Consider the following 25544-nt stretch of genomic DNA (forward strand, 5'->3'; position numbering starts at 1 on the left):
CCGCTACTACGTTCCTGCCCGCCGGTCTGGCTACAGAGCAGAGGCGGCCGCGCCCGATGCCCTCCGATTTGCGGTGGCGCCCCTCGCGGTAGCCTTTGTCCTCGTACGAAACTTCGCCGCGAGTTTCATGACCAGAGAAGCATTGAACGACTTTGGTGTAAGGTACTCTATAGTACTAAAGGTTGCTTCCCCGCAGGAAAACCCTGTGTGCAGGGGTGCATCCTTTACAGGCCGCTTGCTTCGTTGTACTGGCGTCGCTTCGGTGACGGATATGACGTAAGTGAAATCTTCGAGAATCCCGGAATGAAACACTTTCGTGTTTTCCATGTTCGTTAAACATTCCCAGGTGGTCATATTTTTCTGACCCCCTGTAATATACGGTGCTCCTCATAGCACAAAGATAGCTTCGGGGCACCGAGCGCACCAATATTTTTTGGCAAGTCTGTCTCAGCGGGAACCCAAAAAGAAAAGGCTCCTCACTTGGTTTTAAATTACTCTCCGAGAACAGCTCCTACACGAATAATCTGTGCCCTTTTTTGCTGCCTTCAGCCATCGGATGAGCACAAAACCAAGAGGTAGATTTTTCTCCAGCTGCCCCTTCCTTTGCACGCCTTTGTTCATAGCCAAACTAGCCATCATTGCGTGCAATGCCTGGTATAATCAGTAGTTTCTCAGGACACGACGAGCAGACAAGTGTGTACCTGCCATTTCTCGTATTATATAGACGTTAACGCAAAGCAGCTAACTAACAAAATCGTATTTCATGTTTCGCAGCTACAAAAACACGCACGAAAAAGGCAAATCTTTTAAATAAAGAACAACCTTGGCTTCTGTTTGTGAAAGGTTTTGAAAAGATCCGAAATGGCCATTCTTACATTGTTTTTAGTTTGCGCTGGCGGCGATCACACGCCAGCAGTCGCGGCCGGCACCCCCCTCCTAGCGAGGGAGTGAGAGCCACCGTGACCTTTTAGCCGGCGAGTAAAGATGTTGTTTCCCCCCCCCCCCCCTCAAAATTGGTGCACAATACCCTCCTTATCTGCAGTTCAGCGCAATTTTTAGGGGCGAACCCCCTTCGGGTTTGGGGCTGTTGCCGTCTCCTGTCGTCGTTGTAATCGTCGTATCATGTAGCCATGGTACTAAAACCCAGGGAAACTTGTTTCCGCCTCGCGCTACAACGTAACCCGTACTAAAAAAACACCGGGACACTCGTTTATGCTTCGCGCTAGAGACCTTCGTGCTTCAAAGACAATAGACTTTTACAGTAAAGCTGTATACCCCTAAACCCCAACGGTTTCATCTCCGTTGGCAAAACGCCATGGTGGCAAAAATACACTTATAGACTGCATGTTTCGCTCCTCCCCAGGTTTCACATTAGTGTAGATGGCCCGAAATTTTTAATTGAACTGTTTCTGCGACATGGACTAAAATTGCCATAAAAATGGGAACATATATTACTAAAAAATTGAACTCTCTGGCTCGTTTAGATGCAAAAAAAACAACAGAACCAGACATTTCAACATTTTTTGAAAATGTGTCACGCTTAAGTGCAAATTCTGAATTGTTGATTGCGCTGTGTTAATTTTGTATGTTTTTTTACTTTAATAGCCTGTCCTTCTTGGAGCTCTGAAATGAAACAAGCATGTGCACTAATAAATAAGGTAGTGTCTGTTATCACAGAAACCGTGAGAATTACCGTCAGACATTTCTTACGGCAGTCGCCTCTCATTGGCTAAGAACGCTATTCGAAAATTATATGGGATAAATATTCCCTAAAAAGCATGGTTACGGCTGCCCCTGTAGCGCTGCGGTATTTTAGTCGGTTTTAACCGCGAAGGATCAGGTTCGAGTCCGGCAGGGCGGTGTTTTTTGTTTTTTTTTTTATCGTTCGGAATTTTTCTGTCATCGTGATTTTGTTAACGTATTTTATATTCTGGTTTTTACTGTATCAAGAGATCGACGCACAGGACTTCCAGAATGGGTTGAATTACGTTTAATGTAGGTTGTGTTCTGTGTCGTCGGGCTGGGTTAGATCAGGTTTGTTGCAGTTTGGCTGAATTTGGGTAGGTAATGACGCATTCGGTTAGGTTAGGTTAGGGGTGGGGAGGTTGTGTTACGTTAGGTTACGTTGGGCCGTAATATTATTCAGCAAATTATAGGCCGGCCAGCTTTTATGGAAACTGCCGTGAGAATTTCTCTGAGGTAATTCTCCCGGCTGCCGTGAGATTAGACGCAGCCAATAAATAAATAAATAAATAAGCAATCTCGTGTGTTCCTCTTGTGCACAAACCAGGCCTTTCATGCAATTATGACAAAAGCAATGTGGTGTACTTTAAATACAGAACTTAAGTTCCCGTTGCATTATATGAAGAATTAACAACGCTACCCACATACATAATATTTTTATTATTCATGGCTTCGTGCAACGGCTTACAATGCAATGACTTCGTTCGTAAATTGGTAAATAAATGAGGAACTGGTGTTTAGAGGAAGGGAAATAAACGCGAATTATTTTTGTTTTTCCTCCACTTCTACTGCAGTGGACAGGACGGAACTTTGTGCACGGCATACAGCTGAAAGTATGAAATGACGTCGTATTGTATTCTTGACGTCGCTTCCACAGGGTTCACGACACAGTCCCTTAAGATGTCCTTCAGGCCCGCAGTTTCACTGCAGCAGAGCTGGCACTTGTCCGTCGGGTACGCCTCCGGATACATTCGGTGCATCAGAGCCGGGGTTGGTAGCGACCCGGTCTGAAGCTGTCTAGTAGCACTGATCGCCAAGCATTTATTTATTTTTTTTTGAGAAGCATTTTTCATGGATGCAATGGAACTGGGTGGGTCCCCAAAGGCAAGTTCTTTAAATTAAAACGAGGTTGTATTTTATCTTCATTGCCCCTTTGACCGCTAGCAACTTCGTGTGTGAATGCTCCGCCTACGTTAACTTGACGTTCATAAATTGGGCTTTGTCTTGTATTTTGGTTTCTTTTTTCCAATAAAATTCGGTTAAGGAAAGACGCAGAAGACTGGAAGCATTACAATACTGCACCCCGGACTCCGATCAGATTATCCGTCAGAACACCTTCCTGAGGCGGGTCCAGGCGGCGAAGATTGCATACACCGGAAATATTTCCGATGCCGCATAAAGAACATCCATGCAGAGCTTAGACTTGTCGCATGCTTTCTCTGCGGGGCGTATTTGGTTACCATAAAAAAAATTACACCATCGTCCCGTAGGAGAACCCTGAGTAGTATGCGAAGCAGCCATAAGGTCGACTGAAGTTCCCATTACTTTTCAGTTCGTCGTTTCCGTTGACGTTCAGCTTCGCGTGCCTTCGTTGTATCAGTAGCTTCTTGACGTAGTGTGAATGAGTGAAGGACATAAGGCGCGTTCGTAGCACATGCTCTCGTCTCGGTTTGTAGCGCAGTGGGAAGAGCGCCACGTACCTCCCGTTGCGGCCAGAGAGTCGTGGGATCGAAACCGGGCGGCGCCACCTAACTATTTCTTTTTATAGTGGACTGCGCTGACGTCAGCCCAAACGTTGACGAGGCTGAAGAGACGCGCATGCGCAGTAGAGTGGGGATGGCGGACAAGGGAGGGAGGGACACAGTCCCGTGCATGAGATGCTCCGCATCTAAAAAAACATGTACTCTCCTTGGGTTGTACGAAAACACAAGAAGGCAGTCGATTGGTCTTTGGAGAATTGAGACTTCTTCGTTGAGTAAAAACAATAAAGATTGGCTCTCCACAGTGTGTCTTCTGGCTTACGCATTGCGGTCTCATTTCTCACGCACCCGACAAAAGTACTCCTATTGCTTACGATTTTGTGGCTGCTGAATTCATTCATACGAGAACATGAGGCGAAAAATCTGGCGTTGAGAATATAGGAAATGGCCCGAAATTCCCCATGCGGCAACGTAAAGGGATCCTAACGGCTGAATACCATATTTTCGCACGTATAACCCGCCCCTCCTGCATATAACCAGCACCTCTACTTTCCGTCAACGATTTGAAAAATATAACCCCACGTATTGCCCGCATATTTTATACATAAGAGGATGGACCAAAGCTACTACTCAAGCAACATCACACGTTTGTTTATGCAAAAGAACTTACCTAGCTGGCTATGTAACTAGATGACTTGCCGCATACATTTTTTCAGGCTGGTATGTCGTTGAGCTGTGTGTGCAAAATAAGCACTGTCAACGGGATAACAGCGTCTTGGTCGCTATTACTGCTGTAGGGGCATCACGGCCCAACACGCATTGCGGTGAAGCTGCCCCAAAGGAGATACCCCGCATATAATCCGCACCTCTACTTCACCCCTGATAGTTTCTCATTTCTGGTGCGGGTTATACGAGGGAAAATACGAGAAGCTCTTGTTTTGGCTGAAATATGTTACTTTTCGCAGCTCTTTTTCGGCTTTTCTTCGATGGCCAATGATGCCTTGTTTTCTGAGAAGTGAAAAGTTAAAGCTGGCATTTCGCTCCCCAGTTTTCCTGGCATTTTTTTTTTCAGGATTTTAAAATTACCCGAATGACGTCACACTGGTTTGAAATGCAGTTTGATTAGTTTTCAGTGCTCAAAAAGTGAATTTTCGCCTGTTTTAGTATTATTTCTTAGAAGGTTCTTGTTTGGTCGTTCACGCACACTTTGTACGGGTTAAATCTGCTTACAGTCAGCTCAATTTTTCGCCGTAAAACTTGCCAGTGTGTCGTCGCAGCTGCCATCACAACGTTAAGGAAGAGATGGTGGGAGAGGAATGGCACTTTTGAGCGCCGTTCCCTCACGACAAAATTTGTGCAAACCTACCAAAAAATTGGCCGCGTATCTGCTCCTTTCGTCGCAAATGTCAACAAAAGACGATAGTCTTTGTCGACCATTTGCCAAGTAAATGCGTCCCTTCGCTCTCCCGCTCACCACTCATGTTGACCCTCTTGGGTCGCGCTCCTCCCAAGGTAAACACGATAAAGGTTTGCTCAAGTCAATTTGAATTTACCGCGTCCATTGCTCCAGGTCGGGTGCCTCGATGCCAGCGCTGCCGTACGGCGGAGACGCTCGTGAATCGAGGCGCCCTACTTCAACGTATGTAGAACCGCATTGCGTCCGCCTAACATTTACAAATATGATCCGGGCCACCGCCCGAAGCCGACAGTCGACTCGCGCATCTCCTTGAAGCAAGGAACTCCATACAGAACAGATGGAGGAACCAACGCAACAGCCGAAAGCTTCGCTAGAAAGTGGCGCTGCTCGATCGAGAGATAGAGAAGCTCTGCGTCGTCCTCTGCCGCCAACAGTGGCATGCGGTTTGCTAAGAGGCCGATGGGCAGATTATTTCGAACCCCTCCCGAAATCTTTTCCAGGCAGCACGTAAACAATACTTACTGTTGCTTTCAGCAAAACTACCCCCTTCCCAAAATTCATAATCCCCCCCCGAAAAAAATTTCTGGGTACGGCCCTGGGCAGATACATAATAGTCGCACCTGGCAGCTACTCCGCCACTTACTTGACGAAACTAAAGCCAAGGGGACGTAACGCCACATCCTTGCCCGCACCCCACACAAAGCCCAGCAGGAACTTGGCGAGTCAGAAGTACGCCGACGTCTGAACGAAAAATACCTGCCCTCTACCCCCCCTGAACCCCTTCCAAACTACACGGGAGCAGTCAACACCCATCTCGACAGAGACATTGAGGAATGGGAGGTTAGGGCGGTGCTACAGACGATCAACTGCAGATCGGCGGCAGGGCCTGACAAAACGACGAATAAAGCACTTCGCAACCTGAACGACGCGGCCATTTCCGCCCTCACACAATTCTACGAGTGCTGGCGCTGCGGCCGGTTACCCAAGCGCTGGAAGGAGGCGAAAACGGTGCTCATCCCCAAGCTGGGTAAGCCCCCCCTCATCGACAATTTACGCCCAATCTCACTCACATCCTGCGTGGGCAAAGTCCTAGAGCATGTACTGCTCAACCGGTGGCAATCATACCTTGAGAACGAGATCCTGGGTTTCCGAGCAAAGCTAAGCACCCAAGACGCCATGCTGCTACTCCACCCAAGACGCCATGCTGCTAAGCACCCAAGACGCCATGAAGCACCCGACGCCCGGTAGAATTTATATGGACTCCAGCCCACAAAGATTTGGAAGTAAACGAGGCAGCAAATAGGGCAGCTCGAGAGCTTACCGTCCGAGCTACACCTGCCAACATCGTTGTTTGGTTGTTTGGGGGGCGGGGCTCAAAATCGTGGAGTTGGGGGCTGCCCGAAGCGCCAGCACTGCCCACCGGAGTCCCAACTCCCGAATCGCAAGGACAGGGCGAACCCATCCTCACCTACTCGGGAAACGCAAGATGGAACGCGCTCCCTGTACGGCTGCGCAAAGGGTGACCTGCAGTTGAGAACTGGCCTCCAGCGGAGTTCCCAGTGCGCACGCGGTAGTACCCAGACACCTGACGCGTCCACGCTTGGTGCTTATCCATACACCCACGTAGTGTTCAGAGCCGAGTAAAACCACTCGCGAACTCTGTCATATGAGACAGGCAACTGGTCCCGGGGGACATTCTCCCGAACGGAGACCTCTGGAAGATTGCTCACCAGGGTCCCGGATGGGGCAGAGGTCCGCCCTGACACAGTTTGGGCATGAGCAGCTAGGAGGGTAGGTCGAGTCCGTGGCCACCCCGGCTAGGCCGAAGTGGTTGTCAAGTCCGGGATTACCCGCACCCCGGGTGTGTGGTGGTTGGACGCCGGGCTGAGGTGGCCCGGCGCTCCTGACACATTTGAACCCTTGGTTCCACCACACGGCCGGCTTAGGCCGGTTGCCACGCACACCTGCAGCCGTCGGTCTCGTGAGTGCCGACGTTGCCCGTGGGACACCACATGGAGGCGGGTGCGGGCAGGGGGGAGTGTACGCCAACTCCTACTACTCCCCCTGGAACAGATGGTCAATGCTCCTGGTCCCCTTCCACGGAGCCCTATCAGCTCAAGACTGGTCAATGGCCTCGACTGGACTGGCCTGGTATCCTCAGATAACGAGGGAAAGTTTGCAGTCAGTTTCGATTGATTGTAGCGTTTAACGCGCCGACGCCACGCAGGCGATGAGGCACGCCGTAGTGGAGGGCTCCGGATTAATTTTGACCACCTGGGGATCTTTAACGTGCGCCGAAATCTCGTACACACTGGCGTTTTTGCTTTCCGCCTCCATCAGAAATTTGCAGACAGTTTCAAAAAAACGTTGCGCAGAGGCGATGTTCACCTAACATCCCGATTTCATAGTGCGGATGATAGGTTATTTGTGTACATGCATGCGCACCGTTCTCAAGCCGCCGTAGCCAGCGAGCTCAGTCGCAATGGAAGAGGCGAGGGTATAGTTCAGGAAAGTGCTTTAATTCCAAAATTCTCAAAGTCCAAAGTCTGTTTCGGTGTGACGTCTTGCTGTGGCGGGAGGAAGAATTCATAGAGTCTCGTACAGGAGGACACTGCAGGAAGGATGGGACGCCGGCTGACTTGGTACGGGAAAAAGAAGCCCTGACTGCTCCAGAATGTTTCCACGCACCTTTCTCCTCCGAAGGCAGCACCTTAAAAAAAAAAAAGTAGAAACCAAAATAACGCTGAAATTGGCCGCTAAAATGACTATCGTTAAGCCAAGTTTTATTTTCTCGTAATTGTTTAACAGGTAAGTTGTAAACGTTACGGAATTCCCGCCTGTTGTCATTTCACGTCGTTTACGCAGGAAGTGATTTTTACAGAAACGGCTGCAATTCTTGTATTATGAAAACGATCCCGAAACAAGTTACAATGAAAATTATCCGCTAAAACAGATTTAACATTACGCCGAGTTCCATCTACTTTTCGTTATTATGTTGCTCAAAGTTAAGTTGTTAATATTGTCAATACATGGTTTCCACAGGAGGGAAACGGGTAGACCCGCATTTATCCCCTAAAATAAAACAGCAGTCATCTCAAGTTTCATTCCGCTAATTGATTAGGCAGTGTCCTCAAACGCAAATTACAAATGTGTTCCGCTTCGTTCGCTCCTTGAACGGCGACACTCAAGTTGCGCCCAGCTTTACGGGTCATTAGAGAGTTTCAGCTGACCGTTTTTGACGCCCCGCTATGCTGTCTACGGCGCGTGTGTAAACCAAACTTGACCCAAAAGGAAACATAAGAATTTGTATTCGGTCGCGCAAATAAATCAAAATACCACGTTTTTTAGCCTTTTTTGTATAGTGTAGCCGCTGATACGGTATAATGGTTCTAAATAATTTAAAAGAAGCCGATAAACTTATGAATAGCCAAGACACGGCTGTCTGTCTTGGCGCTGCATAGAAGCAGCCCTGCGCTTCGGTGGGCGTCTTTTCGCTTCCGTTCTAAACCTCGTTGAGGTGTGTGGCACCTTTGACTATTCGGAAGCAATTTAGCGATATCGCCGCTCGGGTGACAACTAAAGAAACGGAGTTCGCCGTAGCGCGCTCGCCTCGCGGGGGCTGCCATGTTGGAATTCCGCGCGGAAACGTAAGCTGCTGCGACGGTCCGCTAAGAGGCCCCGGTTAGCGGAGCGGGGCCGCACTCCGGTATCGCCGTTAGCGCTCTAGTGCGCCACGCATGCGCAATGGCGCTCCCGCTTGCCATCGCAGCGGAGCGGACCGTCAGAAACGGTCAGCTAAAACTCTCTATTCTTCGTTACAGAGTGGATGGAATCTATTTTCTTTTTTTCTTGCGTTCCCTTCAGCGAAGCAATTAGTTGACAGCATACGCGAAATCTAACCACTGCGCAAAGCCAACCCCGAACCACGGCAGTCACGAAGATGGAAATTGGTGGCTATCCGCCGACGATGAGCGTTTCCAACCACTACGGGAAAACAGCATGGCATAAAGCGTTGGAACAGCTTCTGAGCAGCCGTGATGGCAGCAAATCGCCGCTTCTTTCCAGTCGGTGATAAGGGGAGCCGCAGAGAACGGGCCAGCTGGGTGAGCTGACACCCCCTCGCTCTGCTGCGCATTGGACAGTGCGTGCTGACGGGCACTTTTTCCAAGCTTAGCCGCCGCTCGCATGCTCCGTTTTACTTTCGGGGCACCTGCACCCGCACCGCGTTCTGTGCCGATTACTTGGTTAGGAATCCGGCGAGGATTGTTGGAATACTAGATTTTGATGGTTCTTGAAATAAGTTTCCTAGTGACAGTATACGTACCCTTCCGGCAACCACGATGACATGGGAAGGCCTTACAGTTGGAAATTTTTAATACAGCGGGAGCGGCGACGGATCGTGATTTCAGCGCCTTATCACGGTGTTCACCGGCAAAGTAGGAGAGTGTCCGCGCACGCGCATAGAACCATTTTTTCTGGGAGCGTCGTCCGCTCCGCTGTTCTCTGGGCAACCCACCTGTTTTTATCTTGCAAGGCAGTTTCGCTACCGCGAAAGGTAGCTAAGCAGCGTGGAGCACAAAGTCATTCAGATGTAGTGTTAGGGGGTATACCACTCTCAAGGAAACAGCGTAGCAGACGAATCTTACAGCACCCTCGTATGCGCGTGCGCGTAATTTCGCCTATTTCGCTGCTGAACACTGTGATAAGACGCCGACATTCCGGTCGGTCGTCTCTACCGCTATACAAAAAACTTGGGAGGCGGTCACTGCGCTCAAGCCGACAAAGTCGGCGAGCACAGGATTCAAGACAGCGACACTGAGTGTTATGGTTTGAACAGTTTAATTTCTGCAACTATAGGTGACAAGAGTCCAGGTACAAAGATGTGAACACTTCAGGCAGCCGCCGGAACCACGGGCTTTGGTGCGGGGCACGGCAAACGGGACCACGGCAACAGGGAACGAAGTCCAGGAAAAAGATGTCCAATTCGCCGCACGGCCAGGTGTACCTGCGAAAGAAGAAAAAAAAAACGATGTAAGAAACAACTCCCGCAGCAGCAAGGCCGTTAACTCACCGAGAACGGGTTCCAGGGAACACGCCAGGCGGGAAAAAAGGGAAGCTGGAAAGCAATTCAGTTGCGCAGTAGCCGAGGGAAAACAGGAACAGCTTTATTTGGCTAGAAAACCTATTACAAAGAGCGGCCAGCTAAAGACAGGACAGATTTGAGACGTGTGCCTGCCTGACTAAATGCCCATAGTGAGTGTTTGCGTGAAGGTGAACAGAAATGAGACAGTACGCAAAGGGAGGGGAACGCACGGTAGACTGCAGGCAGGCCAGCTGAAACGAACCGAGGACAACGAAAGCGAGCACTCGCCTTTGCCGCCGCTCCGGACAGCATCGGAAGCGGCGAACCGTTGAGCAGGGATCCGTGCTTCATGGGCGCTAGACGAGTTGGCGAGAATTCCGAACGCCGTTAGAGTACAGCACACGCCATGACAGTGCCGTATAGTTTAATGTAAAAAAGAAAACCTCTAGAATTTTACATGACGTTTGTCCAGTCCTCACGGCGTTCGGAAAGAAACACTGAGCGTCGCAAAAACCTCGCGAGGGCTTGCGAGCTATCCCTATCGAGGCCGCAACGCATAGGTCCCACATGGGCCATTACGTTGCCGTCCCGGAAGCTAAAGGGCCTAGGGGCAGCAGCGCAGAGTTGACGCGACCACTGCGCCGCTGCCTCGACAGCTGAAGCCTAACCGCCCATCGCAAGGCTTTCACGACGACAATGTCCCTCGAGTGGCGGACTAAGAAGCGGTGGGCTCACGAGCGAATGCCGCTCCGTTCGAGAGGACGATGTCAAAACAGACCAATGTTATACCTAAGCCCGGCTCCTTAGCCCGCACACACTCGCCCCGCGGCTTTGCCACGGAACTCACCGTTTTGACGAGTCGCCGAGGACGCGACGCCGGTGTACGGTTCCAAGCGCAGCGAGATAGCAGTCACGTTTCCCGAACCACGGCCGGCAACACAGTCCGGTGTTCCGAAGTCACAGTCCGGTTTTCCCAAAGGCACAAGCCGCACAACACACGCACAGATACAACGCTGTACACTGCTAAGAAACGCACACCCTTCTCAGCAACCAACGCCTCCGCCCGTAGCGAGAAAGAATTACAACGTCGCTACGCGGCGCGGACCCAGCAAGAAATAGCGCCGAGAGCGGTGACGTTGCGCGTCTTATCGGCACACTGGCTACCCTGGCGCCACCAAACGTACGCAGCTAGGGAATGGCCAGCACCCCTCGTCATACCTTTTCAAGTGTTCGACGTAGAATTCCTGCACAACAACAACAAAAAAAAAAAAGACGATGTGCCACGCCAACCATCTAATCACGTATCAGCAGGAAAAACAGGCGGCCTGTTGCTGGAGGATGACTGAAAGGATTTAATGACGCCGCATTGCGCATCGCTCGCTCGACTGCTGCCCATTTCGGCGCGCAATTCGCGTAGCCCATCTTTTCAGTCTCCGACGGCGTTTAGATGTTTTGAAGACCGCCTGCTAATCAAAAAACGGAAAAAAAAACCCGCACAAGCCAATTTTAGAGAATGAGTGCTTGGCGCACCTTACTGCAACGTCTCTGTTAATGTAATTAATGCAAGAATTTATTTTTTCTTTGCTTGATGTTACACGGAACACTTGCTGCCACCGCACGATTGAAGAACGTGCCGGGACGGTTCTGGTGGACGGTTAAAGCGGAAAAGCATGGGAGTTTGTTACGGACCGGAAAGAAGCCGCGTTTTGCCAATCAGCACTGTTCATGGCTTTGTTTGCCCGTGTGGTCGGAAGTTGATCTTCGGCGGAACGCCACCACTTTCAATCTGCCCGACTGCCGTAGTTCGCGCTTGGCTTTGCGCAGTGGTTAGTTCTGACATATGACCCCCCCCCCCCCCCCCCACTGCTTTTCATGACAAGAATTAACGTTTACTCTTTTTAACGCAAAAGTGTTGTATTCCTGGATACACAAAGATTTGACTGTCGTCATATCCGTCACGGAAATGACGCCAGCACAACGAAGGAAGCGGCCTGTAAAGGGTGCACCCCTGCGCACAGGGTCTTCTTGCGGGGAAGCAATCTGTAGTGCTAAAGAGTACGTTATATTTAGGGTTGTTCGTTTTGTGGGTTTACATTTTAACGCGAAAGTGTTCTATGCCGCGATACACCAATATTTCACTGACGTCATATTCGTCACGGAAATGACGCCAGTAAACCTTTGCCGAAGCGACCCGCCAGCAGGACGTCGTGCGCCAGGCACACCCACAAGACAGACACCGACCCGCAAATCATGCTCAGCTGCAGATTTCGCTGCACGTTTCACTTTTGTGTTTTGCTGATTCCCATGACAGAGGAGTCAACCACAGTATCCCTCTCTCTCTCCCTCTCTCTCTTTCTCTCTCTCTCTCTCTCTGACACATATGTTGTCAAGCTCTTGCTTGGGTGAAGGGAACGCAAGAAAAAAAGTCTGTGGAGAAGGATGACCCGCAAAGCTGGGCGCAGTCTAAGGAATGAACGAAACAGAACACGTTTCTAATTTGCGATTAAGGATACTTTCTAGTTAATTAGTTGAATGAAACTTGGAAGGACTCAGCTTTATTCTTGGGAAAAACATGAGGCTGTCCATTTTCATCCCGTATACACTCTTATATTGAAAGTAAACGGGAATCGCACAATATTTGCAACTTCACAGTGACCTCAGGAATAAATATGTAGATGAAACTTCGGGCATTGTTAGAGCCGCCTCAGTGGCTAATTGTCATTAACTTGTATCGGGATAGTTTCCATTGAACAAAAGTTACAGCCGTTTTCTATAACCATGCTTCCTCCGTAGGCGCTCGTGTGATGACAGCAGACGGGGATTCTGTAACGTTTACAATTTAACTATGGTAACTGTGAACTAACTCACTAGAGAAGTGCATGAGCTCAGCCTAAAGAAAGAGTCGTCTTATCGGTCAATTTTGTTATGAATCCTGCTGTTCCTTTTTTCAGCTTTCGGAAGAGTACAGTGCGTGGGGACATTGTGGAGCAGTCAGGTCTTCCTTTTATCGTACCAGAGTACACCAGCATCCCAGCCTGCAGTGTTCTCCCGTACAAGACTCCAGCACTCCTTGGTCTCACAGGGAGACGTCAAATCAAAGCAGGCTTAGTATACTCCTAGTTTTTCCTCAGTTTTTGGAATTAAAATTTTTTTCACCTTCCAACTCTTTCTATGGCACCTGAGCTCACTGACTACGCCGTCTTGAGCATGGTGCACGCGCGTGTACTGAAAGAATCTATCTTCCTCACTGTGTAACTGGGATGTTAGGCGTACATCGCCAATACGCAACAAGCGCGAGCGCGCGCGCCCAGACTGGCCATGATCTCCACCACCTCCACGCTCCAGGCAGCATGACGTCAGTCCCAAAACCGTGACGTGTACACACGGCGGTGCATCGCGCGTCAACCGCAGCCGCCGTGTTGGCCCGTCACGAGAGCTTTCACATCGACAGCTCGGGGCCCAGGAGTAACAGATGACGTCATGCTGGTGCCATTGCGAAAGGGTATTTATTGTGAGCTTTCTCGTGCGGAAAAATATAAAATTGGTGTGATATATTTTATGCGTAACAGCTAAAGTTGAAACTTGCTGGGAGATATCCCAGTATAAAAAGGAAGCCTTTTACATAGTTATCCCAGCTTTGAAATGCCGTGCCAGTACTCCTTTATCCTCGCCATCCCCATCAAACAGGCAAGAGATGGTTTTATCGGATACGCACCACTTACCAGCACGTCTCGGCAGATGAGACCCCTGGTAAAGCCCTCAGAATCCCCTAAATTACAAAGGAGTTACGGAGTGATGCGATATATATCCCGAATTGCTATTTAACTTCTCAAAATAAACTTTCCTTAACTTTTGTTTGATGCTTCCGAAACGGGGTTCTGCTTTCGGGATGTATGCATTGACCTCCAGAGCTTTATTAACCCATTCGCTTCCGCAGCTCGGACGCCCGTCCCCGCGTGCTGTACCGCGCAACTTTCGGCGCTGCGGGCGGCCCTCTACGCCGTCGCAAAGAAACCTCCACAACTCCGGCTATTAAAATCGCACATTAACACTTGTTTGTTTTATTTGTTCAAGAAATAGTTTGAAAAGCACTGCAGTCAGAAAACCTTGCGGGTGTGGAACATCTTAAAGCAGACGGGCATGTGAAGTGCCACCCCACATTTCTCACACTCCCAATTTCATCGCACGTGTGACGTGAGGCTTTTTTTTTCTTTCGCGACGCCATGCTTCGAGGGCGGCGAGCAACTCGAAAGAGAAACGGGAACCAAAAGAACCGCCAATTTTTTGTTTTTTTGTTTTGGACAACCAGGTCTGAAATACTGGACAACTACGTCCATCTGGTGTGAAAAGGACAAAACAACCAGGCAAAAAGCAGAGTGTAACGCCTTCTACCGGGGTGTTTTAAAAGCAACATTTTTTCCGGAGGCCGGTGAAACGCCGGCTTATTGGCGGTGAGATGTTTGAGTGGCGCCCCCTGGCTCTGACGTCGGCTTAGGGACTCGCGCCGCTGTCGTCTGCTACCCTCCGCTTGCGAAGGGCAGCAGTGCCTGTGCTAGAAATCGCCCGCTTTGATGCTCTAGTGCATTAAAAAGGGCATTCATAGTAATTCAGTTTTTTTCAGTGATTTTTGCCACTTTGTGACACATCTGAATAATTTCAAGCTGTATCCCCTACAAGCTTGCAACACACGAAAAGAGAGAGAACAACTTTCTTCAGAGCATCGGTGAAAAGATTGTGTTTAACTCGTCCTTTTGAGCTTATTCGCGAGGTTCAGCGCTCAGAGCTCCTCGATAAGTGTTCAAAATGCGTAGGCTTCCCTACCGTACTTTTGAGATGCTCTTATGGCGACAACAGCCTCATGCTACCCACCAAGCAGCGGGCCCCTACGCGCTCATGGCACAGCAGGAAGTAAAGCAGATGTCTTCCTTTTCTTTCGTTGTTGTTGACTGGTATCAAATGAATGTTTTTGTGTTTGTGTGTGTGCCCAACGCATTGATTTTTCTGCACCGTCACAAACGTCATGTTACTAGGTTTGGGGATGTTTGGGAGGCTCACAAAGATCGTGTGGGTATTTTTTGCAGGCTGTATGGCACACGTTCTTTCTTCACAAATTGGTTTTAGTTATGGCTGCGTTCAAGGAGGTGCATATCGACAGCGTGCGTTGTTTATTCACACCCAAATACAATGAGAAGGTTTGTGCTACGTCATCGCGATCGCACCCAAAACAACGTTGTCCACAGTACTCGAAGGCGGCTTTCGTGCTCAGTATTTCTATCGCAACCATCGTTATCATAACAAATTGACTATCAACCCGAACAATTATAACGTGATTGCGGTGTTGTGGGCTTGATATACTCGCCAACGAACGAAATAAATAGTATACGCCCGCATATTAGAAGAATCGAAACGGATGAATATTTATAAGATGCTTTTCATTGTTTTCCAGCCCTACCAGGTTTAAAGAACAAATCCTGGTCTATTTGGGATGGCATTTTATGAATTGAGGAAAATTACCGTTACTCTGAGAAGCCAACCCACTAACCAAGTCGATTTTATTGTTAAGTAAAGTTTCCTCCTCCTCCTCACCCTCCCCCTCTTGAGTGCAGTTTTCCTATAACGCATATCTGAATATTGGGAGGATTTGGCTGTGGAAAATGTACTGAAATATCCGTCCAAGTCTGAGCAAACATGGTGTTACCGTATATTTACCGTAGACATTGCTCGTTTTGTTCAATATATCTCCATGCTGATTAGAAGCGTGGTATAAAACCAGCACGCGCCTAGCTATATACACAGTGGGTTATTTGGCACTCAACCTACAGTTTCTGCAGCCTATAGTGCATGTCGACACACTTTCATGCAATGACAACGTAAATTGATGTGATACAATACTTTCGAGCGTTCGGCAAGGTTGCAAAAACTGTTTTACCTTACATATGATAACCGGGAATCGGAATGCCTTCTGCCAAAGCCGACAGCTCCAAAGGCCGGGAATTTGTTTTGGTCTTGTATTCTCTCTGTTGTCGGTTACTAGCAGCTGGCTCGAAAGATTGCTTAATACAGAAGCTGACGCCTAGCTCCCACTCGTCGAGCTCAGCACAGCACCGGCTTCGCAAGGAACGGGGCGACGCCGTCAATGTTTCTTCCGTAGAGGCATCAAAAACTATACTTTAAATCACGCTTTGAGCTAGTGTATGCGATTTTAAGGCTATCATCATGATAAAAAGTTACGCACACGCAAAGTCTGGCGCGGACAACCATCAGACGTCAACCGAGCGCAAAGAAGCAGCAGGGAGAGCGAGCCCGATTGAAGCAGACGACAAATACGAGAATCCCTAAGCCGACGTCACGGAGGCGCGCTTCGCAGCGCCGCCGGTGGTCGCGCTCCCCGCCAATCGCAGTTTGGCCTTGAAGAATGCGGCCGGTGGATCGCCGGCTTTGGAAGCGAATGGGTTAAAAAAAGCAACTAACCAATTCCTACTAGAACTGGCGTCTTTTGCTGTCGCTACCTGTGAAATTTGTATTTCTTTTTTATTTATACGATTTTAAAAAATTGTAATTTTTATATCTCGATTAGGGTTTCTAATACTCTGCCTTAATAGTTATCAAGGACTGACTAAACTCAGTAGCCATTACCACTTAATAACGACACACGCTATTCAGCGCTCATTAGGCCCTGGCTAAGCGAAACCGTATTCAAGTCACCAATCAAGTGTGCGGTGCGGACTAAGTATCCAAGCGGTAGTCGCGACTGTGACGTATCAACAAACGCTGCGCATGCGGTTTTAAGATTTCCCCATGGTGGATTTTCCCCATAGAATTTCTTACAATATACTAAGAAACTCTATGGATTTCCCCCTTGCCACGGGACAGTGGCTGTGGCTACGGCTAAATATATGCGCCTGACCGTTCAACAATTTTTGTTACGGTTTTCCTTGCCTTCCTCGTCGTCTGCTTCATGTCTACTAGCTCTAATCAGTTTGCTTGCATGCCTGAACTCGGCCTACACCAACAGTTACCTCTTTCGCCTCGGACTGACGACCAACCCGTACTGCGATAACTGTTCTTCCACAGAAACCGTCGAACATATCTTACTAGAATGTGTGGCCTACTTGGCACTAAGATCCTGTTTTTTTGAAGATATTGAACGCCTAGATCAAGGGCAGGTAACTTTGAAGACCATCTTAGGACCATGGATTAGCCCCTCGAAGCAGCGTCAGGCCCTAAAACGTTTGTTTTCATATTTGGAGGACATTGGCCACATTTCAAAATTGTAAATTCTGTAACACAATCTAAAAAATAGTCCGCCAAGCCCGCCAAACCACGCCAGTGTTTTTTTTTTTTTGTTTGTTTGCTTCTTCGTTTTTTTTTCTCATTTTTTATTTCTTTTCTGCCCACCTCTCTCTATGGCCTGTTCTCCTTACATCCCCGACCCCTAGCAGAGAAGCATGTAGGTGATCACAAACGCCGGCAAAACTCTGCTTTTTCAATAAAGAGCCTTCTCTCTCTCTGTGTGTGGTTTGTGTGCCCTCTGTCGTCGCTACAATCCTCGGCGCGGAGTGGCCGTTTACTAAGCTTATTAACTATCCAAATATCTCAATTAGTGCTCAAATTCGCCGTGAATTGTCTGTCGTACGCCGTATGCTCTGCTCCGAGGTTTCGGACCAGGTGCTAGTCACCTGCCGAGGCCTCCAGGCCGCTGCGGCCCTGTGGGCAGCCGAAACCGCCCCATAAGGGGGAGCTCTTTCAATAAATATAATTTCTCTCTCTCTCTCTCTCTCTCTCTCTCTCTCTCTCTCTCTCTCTCTCTCTCTCTCTCTCTCTCTCTCTCTCTCTCTCTCTCTCTCTCCTGCTGTGCACCGCGGCCAGCAAACGGCGCAAACACACCAGAGGGAGCGCTGAACGGTGGGGTGGGTTGGCTAGTATCCCACAATTGACACAAGTGTGCCGCAGACGGTGGAGACACTTATACTATGCCTAGAATATATTCTAGGCACTACAGTCGAACACGGATATATCGAACTCCAAGGGGATCGCGAAAGAATTCGATATATAAAACACGCCTATCCGAAGATTATCTGACAACTCCGCACATCACTGAGAGTTTTCTGAAGTCGTGGAAAACGGTAGTTTACCGTTTTGACCCTCAAAGCACGGAAAATCCGAACCGCAGCGTGATGAGCACCGCACTTTATTTATCATTGAAATGTCTTTGAGCGTCGCTTGTTTTAAGTGCGAAGCACTTCTTAGTCGGGCCTACTCCCGCGTCGGCCGCCGTCCGTCCGTCCGCCCACCTCGCCCTTAGCAACGGCGCAGAGCGGAGGGAGAGCGTCCGTGGCAACGGCGCAGTGACGTAACTACGCTACGTGACGGCGCGCGCTCTCGCCGCCCCTCGCGCCGTGACGTCACGCGCTCGCGCCTCCCTCCCCTTCCGCGCGCCGTGACGTCACGCGCTCGCGCCTCCTCTCCCCTCGCTCGGCTGCCGCTGCGCCGTTGCGCGCGTTCGCTGCCCTCTCCCCTTCGCTCGTCGCGCTCGCCCGCGCCTCCTCTCTCTCAGCCACCTGGCTCGGCGCGGCACACTCCCCTATACAGTCTAGTCCACTTATAACAATATCCAAGTGCCAAGAAAATCCCATCGTTATAACCGATAATCGTTATAAGCGGGTCGAGAAAAAAAAAGCCACAAGAGAGATGAAAACATTTTATTAGCATGCAAGTGAGGTAGTGCAACTACTCGTTTGCAGAAAAGCCATAGTCAGTCAGCTTTGACTGCTTCACGCGAAGCTGACGCACATCTTTTTCGAGAGCATCTAATTGCTCCACATAGCTTAGCGGGAGGTCCTTCGCGAAAATGAAGTCCCGTAGGGACTGTATCATTCGTTGGGCCTCGTGCGATGACGGTACCTGGGTAGGCTGCTCAGCCGCGTCGTCGTCTTCGCCCTCACCGCTGTCCGCTGCACCACGCACACTCGGAACGATCGCCTCGTCACTGAGGCACTCGGACGTTTCCACACCATTGTCGGCGTGGAGAAAATCGTTGAGACCCGACGCGTCTTCGTGAAGCGCCGACCATAAGTGTCACACCCCTTCATCGTCGGGTGCTTCCGTGGCCTCCCCTGGGATCGCTTCCTCTTCGCCTGCTTCCTCCTCGTGACGTCGCCGAACGAAGCCAGCCTGCCGAAAGCAGTTTCGCACCGTGGAGGCGCGAACTCCACACCACGCTCCGAAGATAAACTGCGTGGCCATGAGCAGTGTTATCTTCAGGTCAGGTTCCTGGCTTCCCCGTGCGGCGTTGCACACGTTCAGCAAAAGCCTGTCGAGGACGCGCCGGCGATATAGCACCTTGAAGTTGGCGATCACGCCGGATTCAATCGCTATATCCGATATCGCGGCTCGGGAGCATCGTAATAAGCGGGTTATTTTACCATAGAAAGCATACAAAATTGGACGGTGCAATCGTTGTCCATCGTTATATCCGATATATTGTTATAAGCGGTATCGTTATAAGTGGATTCGACTGTATATGCAGCAATAAACGGCCAGACCTCCGTGGGTCGGCGCGCGCGTGCTCTCTCGCTAGTCTCCTCGCTCGGATCGGCTCTGCAGTTAGTCGCGCGCGCGTCTTCGTCGTGATCACGAGGGGGTGTTAATGTAACTAACGGGCAAAATGCCACCAAACTTCAACAAACTCCCCCTCATAGCATCACCCCGTGCTTCGCACTTCCTCATACTCCCCTTCGGGGAAATGCGGGGGAATGTTTTTTTCTCCCGCGTCGTAAAGTTCGCCAAAATGTCTTCAAGATTACAAACACGCACAAATGAGAAAATCAACGCTGTACACTATGCCACAACAGAGGCGAATAACGCTGACGTAACCTCGAGCTGCAGTAGGTGGTTGGGAACGTTGTCAGGCACTGAGTGCCGTTATCTTCAGTATCCGAACCGAACACCTCCCCCATCTGGAGGCGTGCAACGAAGTGGCTTTGCGCCCGACACGCTGCGGAATAGCCGGGGCGGGTTGTGCTGCATTCCATGGAGGAAAGAAAAGTTTCTTCCTCCATGCTGCATTCGCCTTTACGTCAAAGTTGATGCGTGCATCGCCCTTAAAACTACTGCGAGGAATTCCGAACGCCTTTTCAACCAACATCTTTTCAGCAGCCTGCACCCGACGAATTCCCGCCTTCGTTGCTCCGTAATGAATGCCTTGAACAAAACAAACATACAACGCCGCATCGGTCCCCCTGCACGAGCCACCAAACCACTCAATCACAGAAAAAGAGTGCCTCCGGTCAATTTCGTTTGCTCCTTTATGTCCTTTCGCTCCAACCACTATCCGCGTTCTAGCTATCATGGAGCTGCCCCTCGTGCTAGCGTGAAAACAGCTGTTGAAGGCCATCGAAGCGATATAATGCCGCGGACGCCGCCTCTGTCTCACCAAGCCAGGCAGCTCTTGCGATGAGTCAACATTATCATGAACTCCACCCCATCAGAGGAAGCAAACTTTCAGGGGCACCTTCGGCGCGGAATTCGATATATCGAATTTGCCCGTGATCAGGAGTTCGATACACGCGCACAACAGCCCTATACTTTTGCATGGGATTTTCAAGGGGATGCTTGCACTGTTCGATATAGACAATAATTCGATATATCCGTGTTCGATATATCCGTGTTCAACTATACTAATACGTTAGCGCCGCCATTTTGAGTTGCTCGCTCGCCGCCGCAGCAAGTCACTGCATCAAAACCGCGCTAAAATTATCGCCGCAACGCTGTTCTCTCGCGAAGTTTAAAATCATTTTATTGGTTTCTCGTTCGTGGGTTTTGTGGGAAACCAAAAGAACAATGCGTTGAGCACTTTGACCCAATAGCGGTGGCCCGGGACAGGTCAAAGGGTGTCTCCACCCTTTACAGCGGTGCTGATATCCAGTTATTCTAAGGCTTGTCTCGCGGGGAAACGAAAACCGCGAAAACTTGGATAACTTAACACCACCTAACCTCGCGGTTGTGGAATGACCCTCAGTTTTTGCGTACTTTTGCACACGGAGGGACGGTCCATCTTTCTGCGGAAGGGGGCGCCTGCCATAGCTTCAAATGGATCCGTACGGGGAGACCGTTAGAGCCGTGAGGCTGTCGCAAGAGAGAAGACAGTTTTTCGGTTTTTCTGTATACGTTCAGCAGTCCCATTGCCTTATTTTATTGCGGTGATCCGTGTTGCCCTGCTTCTTCAGCTTGTGTTTTTTGCTGTCAGTGTGAGCCAGTTACAGTTGTATGGAAGTAATGACCGTGGTGGCAAAGGCGCACCTCCCAGCCCACGTTCGTTTAAATGAATCCAAGCGGAAGCCGACGAAGACTTCATTGCGGAAGATGGAAATTTCTCGTCTACCCAGTGTTTCGATGCAGTGTTGTGGGGGGTGGTGTAGGTTGCTGTGAAAATGTGAAAATAGCCTTTTCGTGACAGCATATTATGAGCTCGTCACTGATTGGATTATTTGGATACATTCAGGTTGGTGAAAGGTAACGCCGAAAGCATTGTGTTGCTTTCAATTGTTGTCTATGCACATTAGCAAAATGCTGCCGTAAATAAATAATTATCTTTTATTTCTAACTCATCACGGCAGCGTGGTTTTTCTTCGCAGGCGGTGAACAATATCTCTATATGGAAGATTTCGCTTCACTTTTTTCTTAGCTAGAGCATTCTGTGTATGCAACGTCAGACAGCGTGCGAGCAAACTTTAGCGGCATTCCGAAGTGGAACATATGTGAGAACGTGTGAAACTTGTTCGCGTTTGAAGTAGAGTTCTTTGTGATTTGTGTTTTACACTCCTAAATCATTGTCCCCTAGCGCTTAACGACATTCGAGTGTTATCGTGTGCGTTGCTGATGACACAAATAAAGCAATAAAAAGGGTTTCGTACAATCGAATAGAGTATTTCTCGCCCTACGATTGTCGGAGCTCCTACCTGATCGTTTACGGGTTTTCTCCTGGGAACTGTAAAGAAGGGTTTGCGTTGGTTCTTTACATTTTTATTGGCATGTGGGAGCTAAGGCAGTTCCCCCGTACTGTAGTGGCGCAGACGACACATTCTCTTGAAGTCACCGGTTGATTGAAAACTGCACAAGTTGCTTTACTTGCGCCCATGGCCCCGACGCATTGCGCGCGATACCAGATTTATAGTTTGGGTTGTCGTGTCCACTTTAAAAAAATTGGCCGCGTATCTGCTCCTTTCGTTGCAAATGCCGTCAAAAGACGATAGTCTTCATCGGCTTTTGCGAAGTAAATGCCTGCCTTCGCTGTCCTGCTCACCTCTCATGTTGTTCCTCTTGCGTAGCGCTCCTCCCAAGGCAAGGACGCCAAAGGTTTGCTTAAATCACTTTAAATTTCCCGCGTTTCACTGCTCCAAACCGGGTACCTCGATGCGAACGCTGTCGTACGGCGAAGACGCGCGTTAATCGAGGTGCTCTGCTTCAACGTTTATAGAACCGCGTTTCCCTACTCCACGTGCGTTGCAAGCAGAACGTGGAACCTATCTAGTGGAACCTTGCGTAACTCTTGCCACTTGATTTCTTCAAATGCCGCCAGAAGCTATATGGCGCGGGCGACAGCAGGTGATGGCGGAGTGATATTTTTTTCTTCAGTTGATGAAGTATTTAATCTCGCCAATATCAAACATGTACGATTTTTTATAAAGGAACGCTGAAAATATCACTTCTGTATCAATTTGTTGTCTTATATATGCGTAATGCCTTGTTGTTCTTCAACAATATTGACAAGTATGAACATTACACCGGACTTAGACGGGCGCATTTAGCTGTGCCTATAGCGCAGGCATCGAATTACTTTGGCCGGGTGGCTGAATCGAGTCACAGACAGACAGACGGACAGACCAAAATTTCTGGATTTAAGTAGCCCAAGAAAGGCTATCGTCTTTAAAATAACATGCTCATGCAAACAGCGCTTATTGCGTGGACGGTGTTTCATCGGTTATTGCCGCGGCGCTTCGGCCTCCTGGTCGTGCATGGTTGTCTTAGCCCGCAGTGGCGTTTATACGTGCCGCTGTTTGAACATTTAGCTTGATTGAAACATTAACGGAGCATGCCGTGCGCATTGTGGGGCAGATATTCGCTTAAAATTGGCCCAAGTAGCTAGCCCTCACAAGCGGAAGCCATAGTTATTCACGGCAAAAAACAAGTCCCAAGCACGAATAAATTTCCATAGTTGCGCGTTAGGTCATCACCGCTACTAAACGCTAATCACGACCCCTGAATACGAGCAATGCTAGTAGGGGCCACTAAAGGTGGACGCGGGCCATACTTAGTGGCGTAGGAAAATCGGCCGTTTGTCAGGCTTTAGTCACGAGACGTGAATACGGGAGATAGTTTTTGTCCTGTCTTCAACCGCTGATGTTCGGCCTATCCCCTGATCGTGTATGCGCCAGTCCTTGAGGAACAACAACGGCAATGTGGGGCAAATCTAGAGAAGCGTCCCAGGTGTTCAACTGGCCATCGATGCTTTCGCTAATGCGGCTCCCTTTCGTCCGAGAGTAATTGTAATGATAACGAACGGCGAAGTACCAGATAGTCCGACACAGTTCTGCAATGAAGATACATAGCAGCGGACACGGCATCGCCAGCGTCCCAGCGTGGAAGCCAGCCTGGAAGCCAGTGTGGAAGCCAGCGTAGAAGACGCCGTGACGTGTCTTCACCAAGAACAGTGGCGTTGCCGTCGCCTGGTTCGAGACCGAAAAACTGCGCAGTTTGGTGCCATCTTCATTTTTGATACGGCCTTTCACCCGTTGTTTCCGCAAAAGAAGCACGTCTGCCCTAGAGTCCAGGCAGAAACAAGCCGGCATCAAGTGAGTGGAAAACGTCATTTCTTTGCTACAACAGCGCCAGCTCAGCTGAGGCTGCCGGCCGTCGACAGCGTTCCAAGGCAAGACCACCGATATGGCGGCCTCCAGAAACGCAGCTAAGGCGTTGGACATTGACAAAGAAGATCCCGATTCTTGGTGCACTGTGGGGCTGCTTACCAACACCGAATACCATCAGTCGATTTTTACGGGCGAGAGCGGAATCATGAGTTTCAGCAATCTCCCCGCCTACGAGCAGCACTCGATCGCGGCTCAGCTAGGCGCCGGCGCATTGCGTACTATATATCTGCTGCCACCACCAGAAGTTCTACCTGTACACGGAGCGACACAAGCGGGGGTGCCTTGACTGGTTTCGCCTACACGAGTCCGAAACGGCGCCGACAGGCCTGGTCAAAGTGACGAACCTCTTGGCGGAGTCGTGCCGCAACGTTGTCACCTTGGAAGAAGGCGAGCGTCTCTGCCAGCTATGCGTCGATGAAATCAAGAAACGGCAAGGTTCATCTCGTGACGGGACGTCGAAGGGCAATTCCTTCGCTAGCGTTTTGGCTTCGAAGAAGTACCAGGAGCGAGCCAAAAGGATGACTGACGTAGTGGCCCGCTGCTCTGTGGGTATCATGACACGTTCCCTGTGCCACATCACTTCGGAGCCGTTTGAAGACTACGTCAAAGCTTTCAGCGCACTGCCGCGTTCGACCGCAGAGATCCTGGTGTCCTCCTTGGGCAGAGCGTTTGACGACATCTGCACGTATCACGAGAACCTCTACCTCCAGGGTTACGGCGAACCTTGCTTCGACCCGCAGAACAACCACATCAAGCGAGGATCCTCGTCGCCGAAATGGCTCGTTCCACGACAATTCGCGCTGGCGTGCCGCGGCAAGTATCCAATAAAGCCTGGCCGTACGGTGTGCTTACAGTGCCTGAAAGGCTTCTGCAACAAGTACCCGGAAATCGAAGCCTTCTTCAACGAGGACGAGCGTGCGACACGAGATAAACTCGCCACCACAACTGAAGGCGCAGAAAAGGAAGGGAACGCCGAGCATCAACCGGGTTTGGATGCGGAGAATGCATCGATGAAGGAAGAGAGCAGTTCTGCAGTCGAGTACGACCGCCTGGGGATGAGGAAACGGAAGAAGAGCAACCTTACTGCGGTGGAGCGGGAACTGCGCAATTTGCGCGTGGATGATCCCCACCTGAATGACTTCCTGGGTTCGGGACACCGCGAGAAGCGCAAAGTCAAGAAGAAGACCAAGGACGTCACCGGGATGTCGGCGGATCGCTCTACTGCCCTGTACACAGACCAAGGCATTCACATCGCTTCCAACAAGGACGCCTGCGACTGCCTGCAAGCCGACTGCCCGGGCTGCCACTTCCCGTGCGCCAAGTGCGGTTCTGCAAAGTGTGGCGTCGAGTGCCGCGGCAACCGCAACTGGGTCTACGAGCAGCTGGAAATTGACGGGGTTCCCAATACTGTCTACAAGAACCGACTCTTGAAGTGAGGTTCCTCCTCTGCTCTGCCCGTGTCCACGCCTTCGTTCTTTGACTCCATCTGGCTTTCCACTTTTTTGCTGCTGGCCTTTTCATTCCGTTTTGTTTCTTTTTTTTCCCTGCCTTTGTTTTGTCTCCACTGCGTTTGTGTTGAGAGAATAAACAGGTTTATTGACACATTGGAAAGAGTCTTTAGGGAGGCCTCCTCATTCCAAGTGCCCATTGGCACGAGCCCCTTCTCCCGGCCC

The 25544-nt window shown here is 49.8% G+C and overlaps 1 protein-coding gene across 1 annotated transcript in view; it reads left to right on the top strand.

The window, feature by feature from the left end:
* Nucleotides 1–25330, top strand: part of LOC144161684 (uncharacterized) — a 49654-nt gene extending 24324 nt beyond the window's left edge. Inside the window, exon 2 of the mRNA XM_077692309.1 lies at nucleotides 24114–25330. Within this exon, the coding sequence (XP_077548435.1) occupies nucleotides 24114–25307 (1194 nt within the window). The 3' untranslated portion in view covers nucleotides 25308–25330. The remainder of the gene's footprint in view (nucleotides 1–24113) is intronic.
* The last annotated feature ends 214 nt before the right edge of the window (nucleotides 25331–25544 follow it).

The sequence above is a fragment of the Haemaphysalis longicornis genome, unplaced genomic scaffold (assembly GCF_048455015.1).
Source record: "Haemaphysalis longicornis isolate Haplotype H1 unplaced genomic scaffold, Haemaphysalis longicornis Haplotype H1 scaffold_12, whole genome shotgun sequence".
Taxonomy (NCBI): Eukaryota; Metazoa; Arthropoda; class Arachnida; order Ixodida; family Ixodidae; genus Haemaphysalis; species Haemaphysalis longicornis.